Source organism: Bombyx mori, chromosome 11 (assembly GCF_030269925.1).
Source record: "Bombyx mori chromosome 11, ASM3026992v2".
In the NCBI taxonomy this organism is placed as follows: domain Eukaryota; kingdom Metazoa; phylum Arthropoda; class Insecta; order Lepidoptera; family Bombycidae; genus Bombyx; species Bombyx mori.
The window spans coordinates 7,301,911-7,324,835 of NC_085117.1; the positions used below are offsets into that span (position 1 = coordinate 7,301,911).

Genomic DNA, 22,925 nt, shown 5'->3' on the forward strand with positions numbered 1-22,925 from the left:
GTGCTTAGTGCGAGTTTTTTAACGTTCTCGATAGCGTTAAAGTTAACTTGAAATTGTATGCAGTTGGAACAACGCCCCTAGCGGTAAATGTAGGCAAACGTTGCATCTCCCAACTCAATGAAATTTTTTTTTATAGGGAAATAAATACCTGTCGAATCAGCTATTTCAGAATAACATATTAAAGTTATTTTGTTTATTCTGCTGAATTGATCCATTAAGCATTCATTTTATTCATATTATGTATTTTTATAATTAAAAAAGAAGTGTTTTAGTATTTTCAAACGTATTTGCGTCCTTAAAACTTTCGTACCAGACACGAAACAGACAAGCGTGTAATCATCTCACGGCGACGTAATGAAAGGGAGGCCTTTATTGACAGAACCTCTTTGTTCCACCCTCTTTGTACGAATTAAGGGAATGGTACTAATTCATTATCCGGAACTGTGTGATTAGAGACTGGGACTGTGAAAGACAAAAAAATGTTTTTTTTTTGTATTCCTCTGGTATTTATTTCAATGACATTTTACATATAGTATTATAGTTTCGCTGTAAAATATCGAATGTCCGAATAAAAACGTTATTAATTTACTAATAATTAAATAAACATATCATATAGCATGAGTACGTTTGAAAAAATGAAGTTTTTCCATGATATTTGTACGATGTTCGCGTGGATCCAACGCTTAGATTTTGGAGCTATTAGCGTCGACTGAAAGGAAAGGCTGTTTACAACATAATGGTGTCGTAAAATAACGCCTGTTCTGTGCTAGAATCGATTGACAAAACTACATTAACGCAAGCGACGCCACCAGTATCTAATATATAAAATTCTCGTGTCACAATGTTCGTTCCCATACTCCTCCGAAATCGCTTGACCGATTCTCATGAAATTTTTTATGCATATTCAGTAAGCCTGAGAATCAGCTACTATCTATTTTTTATACCCCTAAGTGATTAGGGTTGTCCACCCCTAACATATTTTTTTTTATTTGGACATTTTTTTTTGTTATAATGAGGTATTATGTGGTTGAATGAGGTTTTGTTATTTTTATAATATATTCCCTCATCGTTCACAGCACTACATACCTCATTCACTCATTTACCACATCCTTACACACTTACAATAAGTTAGTTTTTTTTCTACACTAGAAATTCCCTAGAAATCTTATATATGGCAAAACAATGTTTGCCGGGTCAGCTAGTAATATAATATAATTGAAACTTTAGTATAGTAAATTTTTTTCTCCTACCTATCCTGGTAACCTGGAGGGCTATGCTTTTTTTTATTGCCCTTGTATTCAGACGAGCATACGGCCCACCTGGTGTTAAGTGGTTACTGGAGCCCATGGACATCTACAACGTAAATGCCGCCACCAACCTTGAAATATCATTTCTCAGGTCTCAGTATAGTTAAAACGGCTGTCCCACCCTTCAAACCGAAACGCATTACTGCATTACGGCAGAAACAGGCAGGGTTGTGGTACCTACCCGTGCGGACTCACAAGAGGTCCTACCACCACTAATTGATGCGTTCATATCGAGCGACGTGACTATATCGGTGTTCGAATCCCACAGCCAGATACTAGTTCATCTAATGGAATACGGACTTAAATAGTACTCAACTTCCGCACTAAATGAATTGCGTCTTATAATAAAAATGTAATCTGGAAAATTCTTTAATTTTCCTAATTATATGAATTAATGGTAGAGAGGGTATTTTAAGCTCATAGACGAAGGACATTTGCCCATACCGGCTGCAAAACTATTATGCGTTTCGATTTAAAAGGTTCAAGATTTCGACCTTTTAGACCAAGGTTCAAGATATCGACCTCAAGATGCATAGAAGAATTACGTTGCAATTGATAGCTACACCAAACTTAATAAAAATCGTGTTTTCGTGCACCAATAAATGCGAAATATAAAAACCAACCATTAAATGAAAGTAAAAATAGAAAATATCTGTACATGGCCAGATACTATAAAAGTTTGGCAGTTGACCGGTTTCTTGTAAACAGAAAAACTAAATCAATCCTTCCCTTCAATAAATCAATCAATCCCTTCTTCAAACGAGGCTTGTGGAGAGTACTTAACGGTAGACCGCAGGTTGGCTCTGCCCCTGGCATTGCTGATGTCCATGGGCGACAGTAACCACTTACCATCAGGTGGGCCGTGCGCTCATCTACCAACAAGGGCAATAACAAAAACATTCGTTTTAAGTTTCCTGTGACTTCCTTACGTCTTTATAAACTTCTAGTCTCTAAATCACAGAGGCACAACAGTTTTATCTAATTGCAAATTAATAAAACATAAGCGATAACTAGTTCATCAATAGTTAATTCATCAAACATTCGTTATGTAATATGGCGCACGTTTCAACCCTACATTTAATATTTGATTACCAGAACCCGACACGATCGGGTAATTCACATTCAATCTAAATATGGACACCCACATATTTCGTAATCCTCACAGCTCTATGATCATAAATATTCCAAGTTTACTAGGGAATAGGAGATCAATGTGACGTCACTTCTAACAATAGAACCTCATTTTTGTTTGTATTATCCGGCGAATTTGAGTGCGTTGCCTATTTAATCACTGTCACTCACAGATATCGGTAATGCCCATAGACCTAGTGATGCCAGAAGCGCAGGCAAATAGGTCGTATAATGTTAAATACTTATTCTTAGCTAATCTAATTCAGAGGAGTAACAGTGAATACGTTTTCATAGACGTTTCCCACATTTCTGTCTAACCATATCGCGAGTTCTTTCATATCCATTTTTCTACTCTTTTCTACTTACATTCAGCTTTGTTTTTCGGTCATTTAATTTACTTCAATCATAAATCAAATAGCATAGTAGAAATCGAGTAAGTTAACCTAGAAAATTCTGTAACATTTCTAAGTTTTCGGAAGTACACTTTATTTTATTATTATGTTTGTTAAACTGAGCTACGCGACGCCTACGTTCCAGTTCCGTAGCCCGTAGACGCCTACGCCTGTAGTGTTGGGAAAATTTATTCGTTAATCCGGTATATTTTTGCCCAAGCTTAAACAGAACAATGCCCGTAGTACGAGAGTTAATCGACTTATTATTATTCCTACTTAAGTGCCACTAATTTCTGACATAGTAGAGGGCGCATATAAATACTCGCTGCCTTTTATTTGTAGACGCAATAGCACACTGTGTTCAATAATTGTGAATATGTTAAATGAATATTTATAATAATAATAATATGTCAAGGAGCAAGCGCAAGACAGGGTAAAGTGGAGACAACTTGTGAGGGCCCTATGTACCAGCGGGAAAGTCTAGGACTACAACAACAACAATGTTAAAATGTAACAAGACGACCGTTCGTAATCTCGAAAGGTTTTCTTCCACTCCTTGAAATAATAAAACCCTTAAAGTAAATGAACAAAACGAACCTTAAAAATGTTTCGAATCTCTTAACTAAATTGGTACTATACTCGCCACCCATAAGCTCCGGTCAGTCTGAGTGAACTTCGGTAAGACAATAAAGCGCCAATCTGTATTTCGGATTCTGTAATTCGGATTGTCGATAATCCCATTCTCACGGATCGTTTGGAGCCTCTGGGTCTGCGGAGGGACTTCGGTTCCCTCTGCATTTTGTACCGTATGTTCCATGGGGAGTGCTCTGAGGAATTGTTCGAGATGATACCGGCATCTCGTTTTTACCATCGCACCGCCCGCCACCGGAGTAGAGTTCATCCATACTACCTGGAGCCACTGCGGTCATCCACAGTGCGTTTCCAGAGGTCTTTTTTGCCACGTACCATCCGGCTATGGAATGAGCTCCCCTCCACGGTGTTTCCCGAGCGCTATGACATGTCCTTCTTCAAACGAGGCTTGTGGAGAGTATTAAACGGTAGGCAGCGGCTTGGCTCTGCCCCTGGCATTGCTGAAGCCCATGGGCAACGGTAACCACTCACCATCAGGTGGGCCGTATGCTCGTCTGCCTACAAGGGCAATAAAAAAAAATAAAAAATAAAAAAAAATCTATTAACATCCAGATGCGTTCTTAAACGCCACAAAACTTTTAAAAAAACTGTCCGACAAATGTAACAGAATAGGTGATTTGGAGCAAAGTACATTAAACCTTCCCTTTTTTTAAACGAAACTGTTACGAAAAACACTTTATTAATACATGATATTTAATCGTTACGTCGTCATTTCATTGGGCTTTTAACATTTCCAGCCCTGGTCCTTAACAACTTCGGTCAAAGAGTCGCACATATCTTCCGCGTCCCTAGACTTTTTACTGTTAATAGGACGTCTGAGTCCGCACGGGGTACATACCACCAACCTGCCTATTTTCTGCCGTGAAGTAATAATGCGGTTTGGCTTGAAGGGTGCGGCGGCCGTTGTTATATACTGAGACCTTTGAACTAGCGTCTCGAGGTAGGTGGAGGCATTTACGTTGTAGATGTCTATGGGCTACGGTAACAACTTAGCATCAGGTGGTCCGTGAGCTCGTCCACCCACCTATGGAACAAAAAAACCTGGTAACTTCGTAAAAGGTTCGGCACTCGGCACGAACAGAAATATCGTTATCTCATGAAATAGAAGTGCGAGATGGGTTTGTTGGAGTCGAATGAATTAAACAGCCCTCTATTCAACTGTAGCATAATGGCTCAACTGTAAAACGGTCTTGACCTGCGGAACATCAAGCGTATCTTCAAGTCCACCGCAAATATAATCTCAGGGAATGTGGTCAATATTAGCTCAGCGCAATACTGTCATATAAGTAACACACATAATGTCTTATAAGTCACGTAACGTAACCATAGACCTTTTTTTTTGTAATTCGTATTTTGTTTAACTAAAGCATTTCACACACTACAGCCGCAAGATTCTAAGGGACTTTCACTTGTTTTATGGTTACCAGAAACGCATGCGACACGAGAACAATTACAGAACATTAACTAGACACCGAATATTAAATCTTAAGCAATGATATCAACTTCCTTTGTTATTCAAACTTGAACCCTACACTCTAGTATTCAAAGTCACAAATAATGAGAACAACCAAGCTATTTTATTAAAAACTAAGCACCATCTATTATTTTCTAAATGCTATCACAAATATGATAGCAGATGACGTCATACGTAAGTATTTCTCGTAGTCTATTTAACTGGGCGTGTCGAATTAACTGTTCCTAACAGGATACGCTATTGTGTGTCTTGCCTCCATTGCAGTGCATTTGAGTGTGAATGCTCATTGTTTGCTTACATGGAACACTGAAACTACGTTATCCGGTGCATCCGGTGCATCGGTATCGAGCGATGATATACGCTTGTGATCAAATCCCGTAGACAGACCAATAAAGAAAACCCGAAAAGTTATGAATTCGAGTCGGGCGTGGTTGTACTCCAATGTTAAGTACCGCCATTCCGTCTATTTTCCGAAGCACTCGTGTTTGGTTGCTACTTGTCGATTGGCTGCTACTTTTTTTTTCCCTACCTATGCTGATAGCCTTGAGAGGCTATTTCAGCTTCTCCTTGACGTGTAGTTGAGCTCACGAGGCTCAAACCGGGAGTGTTGCTAACACTGGCCCTAGCAAGAGCAGTGCTTCGCAGAATCTACCACCGGATCGGAAATGCGACCCACTGAAAAGATCCGGTGAGAAACTCAGTGGGCTGTGTCTATGGGCTAATTCACTCGTCGAGCCCTTCGTCGCAAGCGACGGGTTCGACAAGGACGGTGACCGGTGCTTATGGTACCTAAAAGCACCGTTAATGCATCGGGAGGATCCGTAATGACAAGCAAGCTACATCTGTTATGCAATGCAATTAAGAAACCGAACGAATTGATTATTTAACTCCTAAGATGATGCGAATTCCATGGACAGCACGCCGGACCAACTTGTCCATTCTGAAGAAGCTCAGTATTGCCACAAGGCTGTCCGCTATCAGTTTCCAAAGTATTCTCACGTACTTCGGTCACGTCGCTCGTAGAGGCTCCGATAACTTAGAGAAGCTGATGATGGTTGGTCAGGTTGACGGGAGAATATCCGCGGACGCTCACCCACCCGCTGGTCTGATAACCGAGGCTATAAAGACCGCCGAGGACAAAGAGACGTGGGGAAGCATTGTGCATCGAGTGGTCAACATTTTTTAATTAGACACGACCTTCAGCAATGAAGAGACCGACTCAGAAGAAGAAGAAAATATACGAAAACCGCCTTAAGACACAGCAGCTATATGTGTATCTTCTGCCTTCTCCTCGATTATAATAAACTCTATTTCCCTACATAGGGTCTATTACCTATCTATTATAATGAGGGCATTACAGACAAAAACCATAAAACCAATGAGCTGATTTCAAAGGTACGTTAATCTTTATTGAAGTGAAACTTCTTTATCGGCGTTGGAAAAAAATTTACCGTCACATTTTTCGGTTACGCGTCACATTTTTCCGTTACGTGCCATCTTTTTTGTATTCATGTCTATGATAATAAAAATGTGTGCGTGTACTAGTGTACACACGTAAGAAGTGAAACTTCTTTATGGCCTTATTTTTCGAAAAATGATCTACATGCAACTTTCTAGAAATTGGTTAAATAAAGTTAAATTAGATAAAGTTTAAACAAAAGGATTTTATTATCATAGACATGAATACAAAAAAGTTAAATTAGATAAAGTTTAAACAAAAGGATTTTATTATCATAGACATGAATACAAAACAGATGGCGCGTAACGGAAAAAAGTGACGCGTAACCGAAAAATGTGACGGTAAATTTTTTTCCAACGCCGATAAGGAAGTTTCACTTCAAAAATCCTTTTGTTTAAACTTTATCTAATTTAACTTTATTTAACCAATTTCTAGAAAGTTGCATGTAGATCATTTTTCGAAAAATAAGGCCATAAAGAAGTTTCACTTCTTACGTGTGTACACTAGTACACGCACACATTTTTTTCACACGTTTTAAATCTATGTATCTCTGAAACAACGAAACATGGGTAATTGCACCAAACTGATTAGATTATTATTATTATGTTTATTGCTTATGTTGGTGGACGAGCTCACGGCCCACCTGGTGTTAAGTGGTTACCGGAGCCCATAGACATCTACAGCCTAAATGTCGCCACCCACCTTGAGATATGAGTTCTGAGGTCTCAGCATAGTTACAACGGCCGCCCCGCCCTTCAAACCGAAACGCATTACTGCTTCACGACAGAAATAGCAGGGTGGTGGTGCGGACTCACAAGAGATCCTACCACCAGTTAGGTGAATTAATAAATCATATATTTAAGAGTCGTCATTTCCAATGTTATTGTTACAGTGATAATGTTATTAGAGATAAAAGTACATGAAAGGAAAACCAATGAAGCTCTCTGTGAGTAATGTACCGCCTCCATTGATCTGTACAACATAATGTCACCGAGCTTCTACAAATTAAACAGCTTTAAGCTTGTCGAACAAACACAAAATAGGCTGTGAGAATCGAAAATTAAGTTAACCCGCCCCCGTCCATTTTGCCGTCGTAGTGGTTATTAGCAAAATGTTCTTCGAAAACATTGTGCCGTTTTATTAAATTGATTCTTGTTTCATTACCTTTTATGGTGCTTTTGCGTTGATCGAATAAAAAAAGTACCTTACATTTTCACGATTCGTCGACACTAATTAAAACTTTCACGTTTTTATCTCGCGTTTTTCTTATTGACGTTCTATTATTACCATCGTCAGTTCTCCGTGATAAAGAAAACTGTAATTTTAAAGTTATACTTCTTTAGGCGCGTTATGAAAAATTGATGAGAGTGAAATTTTACGATGCGCGCGCACCGTGACACAAAATTAACAGAATGAAGTTGCCCACTAAATTGCTCATTACAATACGACCGACGTAGTTTGGCGAGTCTGAATATAGCCGCAGGTGAACTTTCCGAACCGTACCGAGAATTACCGAATTTATACGATGTTAAGAAAAGGGATGTCCAATATGCGTGTTTGAGGATGTTGTTTAATCGATTTTTTTTCAAATTGATTAAAATGTAAATTAAAAAAAAGAAATAAATTTAATAAAAATAAAGTATAACTTCTTACGCGCGTACATAAGTACACGCACCCTTTTTTTTATTTACTTATATTTAGAAAATTTTATTATATTTTTGACGTGATAACCAATAGTAACATTTATCTCTTTTTGCGTGATGTCAAAAATAGCAGTTCGAATAGTTCTGCTACAGTGTGATTAGTGCGAGTTTTTTAACGTTCTCGATAGCGTAAAAGTTAACCGAATTTTGTATGAAGTTGGAACAACGCCCTTAGCGGCAAACATAGGCAAACGATCCCATTACATACAAATATGAGCTAACTTTTACGCTATCGAGAACGTTAAAAAACTCGCACTAAGCACACTGACGTTATCAAGTAAAACTATTGTCCGTAAACCGACTTTACAGACAAGGAATATTTTTTTCTTCGCTATCTGCACAGGCTGCTTACGCATATCACTAGGGAAGTCATCGGGGCCTAAAAGATAAGGCGCCCGGTGTACTCGTGTGATGCGACCATGCCAGTGTTCAAATACCACGGGCGGGTACCGATTAGTCTAATGAGATTACGTATTATAAAATTAATACAAATTCACGAATAGCTTTCATCGTCATAGTCGATTGAGACTTAAGACCTCATGTCTCAAGGCGTCTATAGGCTTAAAAAGACTCTGTAACACACAAAACAACTATTTAACTCGACATTGTTATAATAATACCGTGATCATAAATTAAACGAGAATAGAATTGAACACCATCAAGCTAATAAATAATATCGATGCTCGAGACAAACAGAGTACGAAGTTTGATGTTCAGACACAATATTACTTGTACAGAATCGGGAATTAATTATATTTTACTTGTACCATACGTAATGGTACGTGTAATAAAAATGAAACCAGTAAAATTATAATTTGCGTAATTACTGGTATTTACCACCCTGCCTATTTCTGCCGTGAAGCAGTAATGCGTTTCGGTTTGAAGGGTGGGAAACCGTTGTAACTATACTTGACTAACGGATAAGACGTCCGATGCATTCGTGTTGAGCGATGCACCGGTGTTCGAATCCCGCAGGCGGGTACCAATTTTTCTAATGAAATACGTACTCAACAAATGTTCACGATTGATTTCCAAGATGAAGGAATAACATCGTGTAATAAAAATGAAACCCGCAAAATTATAATTTGCGTAATTACTGGTGGTAGGACCTCTTGTGAGTCCGCGCGGGTGGGTACCACCGCCCTGCCTATTTCTGCCGTGAAGCAGTAATGCGTTTCGGTTTGAAGGGTGGGGCAGCCGTTGTAACTATACTTGAGACCTTAGAACTGATATCTCAAGGTGGGTGGCGCATTTACGTTGTAGATGTCTATTAGCTCCAGTATCCACTTAACATCAGGTGGGCTGTGAGCTCGTCCACCCATCAAAGCAATAAAATAAAAACCTTGCGGACTTCACTATTCGCTTCCACTCGAACCTTGAAGGGCGTGACAACCATTACGCAATGCATAAGAGATATTCAGCCCATATTTCAAAATACGCGAAGGAGACCATACGCATTTACAGCCATCAATGGTATTTATTACAGCTTAAGCTATAAATCCGGCCAGATTTATCCGGTCGCCTTATACCCGACAAAGGAACGGATTTTAGAATCTACATAATATGTACCTAACATTCTGAATAAATGAAAAGTGATGTTTCTTTGCATGTTTGTCCTCTATGCTATTCCTAAACTATTCACCCGAATGCAATGAATCTTGATACAGTTGTTGTTGGTAATACAGGGAAGATTTCTGTTATAGTATCACTAATGTGTGTTGTTTTTCATACGATTAGCGTCAGAACGCTTCTTTGAAAAAGCGGCGCGCCACGATAATCCGGCGATTGTGGGCGCCTCTAACTACATACCTGACCCGGGGCAATCCAAAACCGTCATCTGCCGATGCTTTTAGGCTTTAGAGTTTGTAGTGCAACCTAACCTATAGACATAACCTACTGAGCTTCTTGCTGGATCTTCTCAGTGGGTCGCGATTCCGACCCGGTTGTAGAATCAGCGAAACACTGCTTTTATTAGAACCAGTGTAAGCAAATTCTTTTAGATTGAGTCCGTGAGTTCGCCTACCAGTCCGACGGTAGCTGAAATAGCCCCTTAAACTATATGTGATTAAGTAGGAATTTTCGGATAATTAGATAAATAAACAATCAATACTTAAATGTTATCAAATTTCGTTGCCCTTTAAATATGATTTATTCTTCATATGACATAAACCAAAGTAATGATTTAGCAATTTATGTAGAAGAAAAAGCACTTTTTGTCAAAATTAAATCATTAAATCATCAAAAATCATTAAAACATTTAAAAAAACTAAAATTAAAAATCTTTGAGTGGAATGTGTCCGTAATCATATTAAAAGGTACAGGCTAAAAGTAAGAATGTTAAGGTTTTTTAAATAAAATCTTCCCAATCAATCACTAGAATTTAGATAGAGACTGTTTAATTGTATATTTTAACACATACCATTCCAATATATAGACTAAATATTAAGAAATTTAAATTTTTATTCTGACTTAACTAACGATTTCCGGATCAAACGTTCGAATCTTAAGATAGATTGTACTATATCTTAGCGCTTGTGGTGTTAAGTAAGATGAAATCACTCTTAATTATGCCTAGTTCATTTTCATAAATATACACCTAAAAATAACCCAAAGCTATTCGTACTATTCGCACTGAGTGGTCAAATAATCACGTGGTGATCGCCCAACACACGGCACCTTATCCATAAAAGCAAATTTATATGAAAAGAAGGTTAGGCTTTTGGAAACATTCAAAAGCTACATCCTAACAAAACATTTGAGCTTTCTATCGAGGCTTATGTAACGGAAGTACTTACCGCGCACTCCGGTTCGCTTGTGTAAGAGCCGTTCGGGAAGTATTTCTTCGGGCATTCAGACCAAGGTAGTTCCGCCTGGAAACTCTGAGCGAAGTAGAAAAGGCACCAAGCTATTATAGAGTTGTAGTACAAAGCCACGTTGAAAGAAACCACGGCGGAACTAATGCCGATACCTCCGAGGTAAGGGGATACTTGATGCCAAACGCCGATAGCGCCTTTCCTTAATCTCTGACCGATTGCCAATTCCAAGTAAAATATCGGTATGCCCTCGATAGCCAGCATTACGAAGTACGGTATGAGAAACGCACCGCCGCCGTTCTTTTGGGCTAAATATGGGAATCGCCAAACGTTTCCTAGGCCGACAGCATATCCGACGGTTGCGAGTAGGAAGGTCAATTTACTATCCCAAGACTCGCGTTCTATCTCGGCTCCCTCATTCTTAAAACCGGCACGTTCTTCACCGGAACTCCCTTTGCTGGTAGGAGTTTCGGAGGAGCGTCTGTTCGGGCTTGTGTCTTCAAAGGCCTCATTAGTAGCTCCGTACATGACATGAGTCCTGTGCGCGGGCTGCCCGTTCTCCATCGTAACGAGGCGTCCTCTCAGCTCCTTCATCTCCATCCGATCCAGAGACCTCTGCGCGTAAAGGTCCCGCGAACTCTGTCGTCTCATCAAATGCGCTGTGTTCGCCATTGTTACAATATAATAAATATATTTCCAAAAACTATTATTGTTGCTTTATTGTCACTTCATTGAACAGTTTACATTTGATGCTTTAAAATGCCTCGTCTTCGTTGTCATGGCACATAATGAATACCCATAAGTAAGAAGCGAGAGCGACCGCACCATTGATAACGTCGGTACCTAGGTTTAATAACGTTTGTATTGATTTATTATCGAACATTTTTGAATCAAACTTGTCTGTTATTATAAACCGTAATGCATTACACCGAAGGGCTAATTCCAATTTGATTTGTGTCGTAACACGTACCTTTGAGTCGTTTTTATTGTGTTTTCTCTTAGTGATTTGAGAGGTGCTAGCGAGAACGGCGGCGGGCGGGAAGGCCGCGGATCACTGGCGGCTGACACTTCCGAAGTGACGGTACGAGAAGCTTGTGGTACCATTACGCATGCGCCAATAGTCCCTACACATCTACATCTAAATGAAAATTTTCAATGAGAAAGGCTTGGAGTCCCGCCCCCGGGTAACTGGCTATGTAGTTTGACTACACTAAGGTATTTCTATAGATTGGTTCAACTAGAGCAAAGAATCTGAGGACATAGCAGATCCGTGTTAAACTCTGCTAGACTAGGATCGTGATCGTAATAATCTACGTTTTTCTCGATATTTTCCGAGTTCGTTTGTACGTTGAATAAAAATGAACTATGATAAATTTAGTAATCTTAATTAAAAGAATGTTAATTGAAATCTATATACATACATCCTTTTAAATGTAATTTAATAAAATTAATAACCTTAAAATTTTGTGTAAAGTTGTTTTTTAATTGTCTCTCTAATCGTGTATACTTTATTTTTTTTATCTCTAATTGTGTATCCATGTTGTAAAAGTGTGTTATAATGTGTAAACAAAAATGAACTTAAATGAAAATTTAATCTTAAAGTGAAAAAATATTGAAAGACGTTATGGTCGTTTTTTTTTTCTCTGCCCGCGGACTATCTGCCCGTCTTGGAAGCCAGATATTATAAAAGTTTCAACGGAAATCGAAGTTTTCTTTGTCAACAAACCGAAGCGTTGAAATATCACTTTACTTTTATTATTTAGGAGATTTTAAAAATGCAATGTAGAAATTAATTATCCAACACATTTTTATTTATTTATCAAAATAAATTACAAACGATGGAGGTTATTTAAAAAAGTATACTTGAAAAAATTACAATAATTTATATTTGTTTCTTTGTTCGTTTGTATCACTTTATCGTGTATTCCTTGTTTTCTCGCATATTACTTACGTTTGTATGTTTGTATCCGTCACTTCATTTATTTATGTATTTAATTGTAAACACAAAGGTACATAGGTGGACTTAATAGCTAATGCAATCTCCACCAGTCAACCAAGGGTGATGTAGAGAGTGCTGTGATAGGTGCATTCCTTTTTGAGAATAGAGAAAAATAAAAATCATAAAATATTATACACATATTCGAACACACACAGGATACATATGTACATATACATAACATACAGGGCCGCACATATTTTAATATCATAATAATAATATATAAAAATTACACATATATTTATATATTAGGTATGTAAATAAATATTCTCATACATATGTTTAAAATCATTTATATATAACATAATAATAGATATAACACATTTATCGCAATTTAAGCACGTGTTAATTTGAAGTGTGGAACAGCCCTTATGCCAATTGAGACTCGATCCCATATTAAACCATAGACACAGTCCACTGAGTTTCTCGCCGGATCTTCTCAGTGAGTCGCGTTTCCGATCCGGTGGTAGATTCTGCGAAGCACTGCTGTTGCTAGGGCCAGTGTTAGCAACACTTCCAGTTGATGACCCGTGAGCTCACCTACACATTAGGGCAAAGCTGAAATAGCCTCTCAAAGCTATCAGAATTCTTCTCAGTCGTATGCACTCTTGGCAGAGTGGTCGTGGTCATCACTTCGGTTGGTGGTGCGCTTCACCAGACGTCGCCATTCCTCGCGTACCGCGGCCCTTCTTGGGCACTCGTAAACGGGACCGTTTAGAGCTGCCTTTATTTGGTCGGTCCATCGTAACGGTTCATCAGTATAGGTAGGAATAAAAACCATCCCATATCTCGAGATTTGTGCACGCATTCAAGTTGCAATGATTATGGCCTAATTATCTTATATGAGCGTAATAAGAGGTGTGTACCTACATTACATTTAAATAAATAAAATATAATATACTTTAAAAATAAGTACACTTCAATAGCAAAGCGAAGTAACAATTAATTTTGTATTTTTTTTGGAGTTTACTCCTTTAGAATCGATTTACATATATAGGCCCGGGGTATGAAAATTATGGGGACCAAAATCGTACTAGCATGTCACACGAAATGCGTTATGCGCCTGATTGCGCATGTCACACGAAATGCGTTATCGCAGGTGACGCCGGGCTGCTGCGCCGGCAGTCCGCCACAAAGCCTCGTACTGATCGCGCGTTTCTCTCATTATTGTATTTTCATATATTTGTTAGTCGTTTGTTTTGTGTCTCGTTAATTTGTTAATAATCTGTAGTGTATCGTGTTGTCGTAATATAGAACTATTTCTCGTATTGTTTCGTTTAATTTTTTATATCCAGTAAACTCCAGTCGTGCGTCGGAGCGGACACACACACTTTTTTGTATTTTTTTTAATCATGTTGATACTAATCATAATATTAGAGTGAAGCTATAAATTATTGCATTGTTATAGATTCTCGATGCGTGTGCAAAGTGAAGTGGGTGTCGGTGAAAATGACGTTCAAAGCTTCCCGTGTATACTCACAAACATATGTACATAAATACCAAGCTAATAAAAATCTGTTAAAAAAGCGAACAATGTCGCAATAACATAGAAAAGTATGTAGAAGTATGTAAAAGATCTTGTCGCTTAAAACGAACTCTTCCAGACAACCGTTAGAGGGTCAAAAATAAAGAAAACGAAGATATGCTATTACACTCAAAGATAATTTTACTACAGATTGTACAGATTAGAATCATAATACATAGGTAATTATATATAGATATTAATAATATATAACATAATATATAATTAATTACACAAGATACACAAAATGAACTATATAAATTCAAAACACAAATAAGTGACAAAAACAGTCAAACAACCAACGGTCGGTCACAATAAATTCAATTCATTTCAACCAATAATATATTGATATCTAAATAAAGGTAAATCTAATCACACAACTAATTTTCATTTACAATTCCTTTAAAATAACGGATACTTTCGCATATCTTACAGATACTGAGAACAAATTCCGCAAATGAATGGCCTGCATTGTAAAAAAATTACTCTATTCTTATTATATATGATCAGAGAGTTTTGGCAGCAACCCGAGTGAAGCGTCACTTGAAGTTTTATTTTATGTTTTTTTAATAGCTTATTGTGATGTATAATATACAAATTGGGTGTTGTTTTGTGTATTAAATGTCAATAATCGTTGTTCACGATTATTGAGGCATTGGAATAAAACTGTGGCTAACATAGCAGTGACTGCTTTTTTTTTTCAAGATAAAAGGTCTGCGGAAATTCACGCTCACTCAATGTGATATTCATCAAGTTGACGTCAAAACTCCCAAAAAGCAATAAAAAGAAATACACCGGATTTTTATTAACATAAAAAATATATAAAAAATATAACTATGACAGACTAGGCTGTATAGGCTACGCTCTTTGCCTACTTGTTGGCGAATTTAAAAACAACAACATCAATATCGTTGCCGGCTTCCGGATTTCATTTCATTTTATTATTATTATGAGGATATAATAATAATAAAATGTACGTAAGGCCTTATTTCTAGCAACATTAACCACAATTAACTTATTTAATACTGTAAATAATGATGAGAGCGATTATTGATTTCGAAGAAAACAATTAACAACTTAATTTTAGCTGCAGAAAAAAACAGATTTCTCTTAAACCTGGGTGAGAATATAAAAATCGTTTTCTGAATATGAAACGATATTTCTTTGTCTATCAAATTAAGTTAAAATCATCATCACCCGACAACTTTTTTTAGGGGCCCAAACGCCCATAGAAAATGGGCATTGTCCTTTATCGTTTTACGCTGTAATTTTAGGACACTTTTTGGACAACTTTAAAAGACAATCCACTACAGATAACTTCGAAAGAGACAATACTGTTGGGCGCGAATTTAAACGGTTATTTAAGTCCTGAAAAGAATGCTTTGTAAAAGAGCATGGGTCATCGATTTGGCATTATAAACGAAGTGGGGAAGTTTATTATTTGAATAGCTGCTACATACGATCTCGCTATAGCAAATTCCTGTACCAAAATGCTGGAACGCACTACTCGAAGGGGACGAACCACATCGCAGATATACTACATGTTAGAATTAATTATAAAACTGAACTTTAGTAGATACTTATGTATTGAACAATTAAATATTTAAATATCTTTAGTGAAATTTGACTTTATTTAACAAGTTGGAAACTCAAACTGTCAAATATTTTCACATAATCTGTGCTGTCAAACTCAAAAGATTGGATAAATTCTACAGATTTTATTTCATAGCAATAGCGTTACGACTCTTTTAAAAATATTAACTTATCTGCAATATGCCGATTTCGACACAAGTATTTCAAATTTATCGTTCTTCACTGTAATTTATTAATCGTACATCAAGATGTATTGTCTGCAATGGCTGATTCCCGTTCTTCTAATACCAAAGCCTGTGAACCCGGCATTGGTGAATACTCATGTAATGTTCATGGTGTTATATTTAATAGGATTTTTCTTAGAACGGAAACCCTGTACGGTATGTAGCGTCGTCTTCCTAGTGACTGTGATTTTAATATGCTACAGCGGTATCGGTAATTGTTTGTTTTGGAATCAATGTGAAACGGAAAAGTATGATTCCTAACCGTGCTCTTATTCTTCCAAAGTGAAAACTCTGTGCTCAAGAAGGTGACTTTCCGTCAAGAAGCGAGATTTGGAAGCATAACCAACAGCCGTTATCTATATAAATAATTCTACAGTCACTGACATTGTGAGTAACAGTAATAATTGACTACGAATATTAAATTCTAAAGTTTATTCAATGCTAATATATTGAATAACTCGAGACGATGACGAATTCATTCAAAATTACCATATAGTAATGTTCATAATACATTTCATATTTACAAATGGAAAAACTTCATTTAGTACCTATACTCTGTTCGAAAAACAAATATCTAAATCAAATGAATACTTGATATTAAAATAAACTAGCACTTCTTTGTATTCATAATTTTTGTTAAGTATAAGTATTGATTCTAAGTATGAAAAAAAATATGTATCTTCTCATTAAATAACATTTCTTAAAGTTAGACAATGTTACAAATCTATATTGAAAATTGATTATTCAATGCCCAAAACATGTACATTGTGCAAAAAAGCATGTTTTTAATTTAGTTTTTTTTTTCTTTAATTGGTCAAAAACGCTATACAGTAAAGTTGAATCAAACTGCAATACTTATAGAATACAAAAAATGTAAACAATTCAATTATAACTATTAATTCATTCTCATTTTAATAGACAGCAAAATTGTGTAGAATTAGAAAAAGTAAAGGATGGAATCGTAAAAGTTGAAAGATCATCTTTATTTGAAGCATTTGCTTTAAAGATTGACTGTAAAAATATATTTCAAATTCAGTTAAAATAGTATATTATGTTTAGGTTTTCACAATTCACAAAGACTAGATTAAATACTTTCCAGATCGTTTTGCATAATTTTGTTAAAAAATTTGTATTCCAGTACTACTATTGTAAAAACTTTAAAAATGCATAAATTGTGATACTAACAACAAGATTATATAAAAAAAATTTTAGTCATATTTCATCATTTGGAAAGTATTTCAAATATTGTAAAGTAATATGAAAAAAAGTATAAGTTTTATTATAATAAGAAATTTATAAACTATTCACAAAGGGTGTAATGTCATTACATTAGACCTTTTTCATGAAATATATAGTAGTGTATCAAACATAAATAACCTCTATACTTTTGCTGGGGACATTGCAGACGTACAACTAAAAGCCACAACCTCCCATTCGTCCATAATAATCATTACAAATTTATTCACTATGATGTGAATAAGTCAGGAAATTGCAATATTATCAAGTTTTGAACACACTTGAATATATGCAAAAACAGCCATCTAAACTCTGTAATGAATGAAGTAGTTAGTCAAAGAAATTATCTCAATATATTTTTCATATTTTTTATTTGACTCTAATAAAATGTGACATTTTAAAATCTTTTATCCTTCAATTTTAGAATAGTCATGTTGTTATAATTTTGGAAGTAAACATTTTTTAGCAATAAGACCTCCAGTTTTAATTTTATGTAATCCAACCTTAAATACCACTCCATACTTGGGAATATCTAACTTTCCATGTATAGCAGTCCACTCCATGTATGGCCGGTAAAAAATAGTTAACAAAAAAAAAGGAAATTTGCAATAACTCGTAGGATTTCATTCTTACCCTACAACTTGATGTATTCGGTATTGAATTTTAATTCAGAATGAAATATAATATTGCATTTTCTCTAGACAAAAAGTCACTTTACAATCCCAGACATTGGTACATAAAATGATAAACTAGTGAACACACAAGCATTTCCCAAGAGGCCAAGGACAGATTACCAAGAAAAAAGTATTCTATATCATAATTCATAGCAGAATATTCTAAAAATCTGTTGAGCCATTTTTGCGTTAATTTATATACTATACATATATCCAAACAAACAACCTTTCACATTTTAATATTAGTATAGATTGTTTAAATGAACATAAGTACATTTAGAGTACCCTAAGTAAATTCTCATATTGAAAGTAAAGAATTAAATGTTGTAGCTTATCCATATTTCGATTTTCACTGACTAATATAAATATTTCATGAAAAAAAACGTTTTATATGATTATATTTTTTATTAATTTATTAATATGTTAAAAGATCTTAAGACGAGTAAGTTAGTGTTTAATGTATTATATTTATTCGGGTTTAGTATGTTGTGTAATGAAATTTTTCTGCCTTTTTACATTTGTAACAGATTAACTGAACATTTTTTTAAATCTAAAAATATTATGTACTCATATACAAAATAAAAATCTTACAGTAGACTCTAATTTGCAGTTTAACAGTTAAGGACCCTGAATAAATCTTAAAAACTACTTGATATACAAATGTAAATCAATACATTAGCCTATACTAAACATTGTATTCAAAAACAATTGAGTAAGTAATTCATAATTACTATTCCAATCAGGAAGTAATTTGTTAAATAAAGCAACCTTGACTCAAACGCTTGAAGCTGGTTCATGATTTGTATAAATTAAAAGTCGATACGTGGTGATTACATTTTTTTGAATATTTCGTCTACCTACTTTTTCGTCTATCACAAATACTTGCAATAGGCGATCTCAAACGCTAACTTTAAACAAAATGCATCATATTCGGTTGCATCAAAATGACTAAAATTAAAAGCTTAAAATTAATATCAGCAACCCACGCAAATAAAATTTGATTTGTTTCTCTAAAGACGTCCTTAAAAACACTTTATTTTAGTCTTCCTTGACAACGAAATCTGTACATAGTATTCCATTTGTTCGACACGCAAAATAAACACAAGATGAAGTAAATAACAATTGAATAATAACTTTTTGTAAATTTTCTAATATTTACATTACAATATATATGTAGATATTGATTAGCAAAGGTAATTTGTCACTGCTTCCTAACATAGAATTTTAAACTATGTAAATAAATAATATTAGAAAGTCATAGAATATAGTCGCTTATTGAAAAACGACACAAAATGAAGACGATTTGTGAAATTGCATATACCTAACCTGAATGATTTTGTATACACGTCTGGAGCACGGACCTAATCTGTTACAGGCAGGCAAACAGCACCATTACTGTTTTTTCATCATTCTGCTGCCCTTCTCTCAGTCACCTGGGGTCGGCGCAACATGTTTTCTCCTTCCATACTCTTCCTCTATCATATACCATATCTTCGCAGCAATATTACTGTTTAGTGGGGAATTTTTTGACTCCTTTTTTCCTTCTTTTGCTGATAGCCCTGACAGGCTATTTCAGCTTCTCCTTGACGTGTAGGTGAGCTCACGGAGCTCAAACCGCAGTGTTGCTAACACTGGCCCTAGCAAGAGCAGTGCTTCGCAGGATGGGAAACGCGACCCACTAAGAAGATCCGGCGAAAAATTCAGTAGGCTGTGTCTATGGGAAGTTCCTTTGAGGCAACTCGTCGTTTATAATCCCTACTCGCCCGGTTACGCTGGCATAACCCCCTAAATTACCAGCATATGTAGGAAAAAGACCCTACTGTTTACACTCCGTCACGCTTGCCAAAGCATAATATGATGAAAATTTAAACAATTTAATTAAAACTAAGTACCTACTTATTTTCACGGTTAAGTAATTTTCGACGCAAACACATGTAATTATCGTTATCAAATCAATATCCGCTATATTCTTTTAATATGATTTAAGTAAATTATATATATATTTACGTTGGTCATACCTAAGAAAATAAAATCAAAATTTCGTAATCTCTAAAAAGTGTACATAGCCGATACTAATAAAGTCGTTACTATTATAGTCGATGGCTATTTTATATAAACGTGCAGATATGCGTTTTCTCAATATCGTCTTTATTAAATGTTGACTTTTGCCATTATTGATAAATCAGAGGTACATCGTTTGTTGAATATTCTAATTAATTGCATTAGAAATACAAATATAGAGCGTGAATACTGTATATCAAATGTTTAATCTTCTGTGATAGTAAGTTAGGATTAATTTGCGATCATTTGTTTTATTAGAATATTAGTGAATGATTTGATCCTAAAAACGAGGTAACAACAGAAGTGACTATGAAATGGTGTAAATAGTAACGCAATTTACGTGGAACCTTTTATTTATTTATTTACTTTCATCATTCTACGTTCACTGTTCGAATTATAATCGATCTTGTGCTCCATTCCTGCTAAACCGCTGCGAAATGATGGGTCACTATTCTGTGTCGAACTGTTTATCGTAACACAATTATTATCTATAATCATTGTTGCAGGCCGTTTTATGAATAATATAAGGGTTTTTGTCGACTAAATCTAAGGGCCAATCTAACTAATAATTCTATATCATGTATCTGTCACTAGACGTTCACTTTTGAACTTTAAAAGGCTTTTTATAAAACTTTTTATTACTTACAAGGAAGTGAGTTGAACTGCGTCGTTAGTCAAATAAAAGGTGAGATTAATCCTTTAAAAATTAAATGTTTACTTTTCTTTCAGTATTAACGAGGTCACAATAGTATAACTCAGTTTTGTAACCTCATTTTTATGATCTAATGATTGGAAAATGTGCCGTTCTGTACTTATGCATCTAAAATATCTATTAGGTATTGTTATGTATGTAGACTACATTAATTGTGATAATCCCTGTACAGTTACTTGTTATTGATGTTATGTATTAATTAACTGTATTTAATATACAATAAACATGGGATTGATTGATTTTTGTCATTTTATTGCAGGGACTATGCTCCATGAATGAATTCATTGTTGAACGGATGAATTCATCATTGAATGTTTGAATTGGTCATTGAATGAATGAATTCATAATTGGACTAGTGATTTCATTATTGAACGAATGAGTTCGTCATTGACCGAAAGATTTCATCTTTCAACGAATGAATTCATCATTGATTTAATGAATTCATCATTGATGTAATGAATTCATTAATGAATGAATGAATTTAAGTCAAAGGTAAATTTTTAACGCGGCCGCGGCGAAAATGAAACACTTGTTTTGTATATAATATACTTACCAGATAGATAGGAAATACTTGGTCAGTAATGAAGAGAATACCTAATTTCAAATATTGCCAATTTGAATTTGATTGGAAAAGAATAAAGTCGTAGACTGAAATAATAGAAAAATAATAAACAGAAAGTAGTTGTGGAGCATAAAGAATGAGCTATGAATGTAAAATGAATATTCTTGAAATGTTTGTTTATTTCTTCGTTTGTACACGAACATTTGTTGAAAAAGAATTGTACACAACGGCCGGTTTTGAAAAAATAGTTCGCTAGAAACCGACGGATATCTTAAGCTGACATCCAATACCGTCTTTACCATATGGGCACTCGAGGCCCGTGCCCAGGGCCCCATTCTCAGGGGGCCCCGAAGGACCGTCAATTTCTCTCACACGTTTATTCTCAAAACATTTTTGTTGGGCAAATTACACTTTTTTCACAAATCAGTAATCAGAAGATATTTACAAGGCATATACTATGCCTATAATAGAAGATTTTGCTCAACAGAAATCCCGAAAGAAACCGTTATCGAAATCGTAACCAAAAAACCAGCAGCATTCTAATATCATTAATGACATATTATATAATACTGTATTTGATGATAAATGGTCATACTCAGTAAAAAAATGTTATTATAATTCGCTTTTTTTACTTTCCAATTGGGCCTCAAATTCTTGTGTGCCCAAGGGCCCCATCCTAGCTTAAGACGTCCCTGCTGACATCAATAACATTCTCACCGTGGGTTGCTCCCAATACCTGCTTGAATATTTAAAGTACTATTTAATATTGAAACAGACCACCTGAGACCCAAACGCACATTAATAAACTTTATAGGCGTAGTAATATTTACATTTTAATTATCTTATCATGTTTGTCAATAGATAAAGTTGTATGTAACGCTTATGCTTGTACCTAGTTTAATAGCAAAGGGCAAATATTAACACCATTATCTTAGCCTAGTTCAATAATTAATTTAATAATTATTAATGTATAACGCCCCTTGTTGATTAAATAATTATGAATATTTATATGGTTATACAAGGTCACCAAAGTAGAAACAATGATCGGTAGCGACACCGATTGACATATAGAAGAAACTGCAAACCATTTTGGTCTGCTGAAAAAAAACATGTCTAATAATAATTTGATTCGCCATTTGTATATGTTATTAAAAATGAGGACATTAGTCGATCCGTGTTTATCTATTTAAAGGTACCTTTTAACGTAATTTTCGCCAACTTCAAGACATCCGAATAATTCATGGCCAAAGTTTTCACAATATGGAATGGAAACATTTAGCATTAGAACGTTTGGTCATTAAAAAAAAAAAAATTCAAAATAAAGTCGTAAACAGAAAATGACTAGGGACATTGATCTATTTTTTTTGGCAGTAGACACAGCTCATAGCCAACCTGGTAACAGGTAGTTCCTGGAA

The 22,925-nt window shown here is 35.4% G+C and overlaps 2 protein-coding genes across 3 annotated transcripts in view; one reads left to right on the top strand and one right to left on the bottom strand.

Annotated features, from left to right (window-relative positions):
* LOC101737854 (sodium-dependent neutral amino acid transporter B(0)AT3) overlaps positions 1 to 12,114 on the bottom strand; it is a 33,808-nt gene extending 21,694 nt beyond the window's left edge. Inside the window, exons 1-2 of one of the 2 annotated variants that reach the window (XM_038014065.2) lie at positions 11,901 to 12,114; positions 10,913 to 11,773 (exon numbers count right to left, since the gene is read on the bottom strand). In XM_038014065.2, coding sequence (XP_037869993.1) covers positions 10,913 to 11,602 — 690 coding nt within the window. In that variant the 5' untranslated portion in view covers positions 11,603 to 11,773; positions 11,901 to 12,114. Of the gene's footprint in view, positions 1 to 10,912 lie in introns of both variants that reach the window. The other variant, XM_004924148.5, reaches the window with a different exon arrangement.
* A 4,028-nt stretch (positions 12,115 to 16,142) lies between these two features.
* On the top strand, positions 16,143 to 21,187 carry LOC101742195 (bladder cancer-associated protein). Its single transcript, XM_062671077.1, has one exon. It carries the CDS (start codon positions 16,290 to 16,292, stop codon positions 16,524 to 16,526), a length of 237 nt encoding a protein of 78 aa, XP_062527061.1. The 5' UTR covers positions 16,143 to 16,289; the 3' UTR covers positions 16,527 to 21,187.
* The last annotated feature ends 1,738 nt before the right edge of the window (positions 21,188 to 22,925 follow it).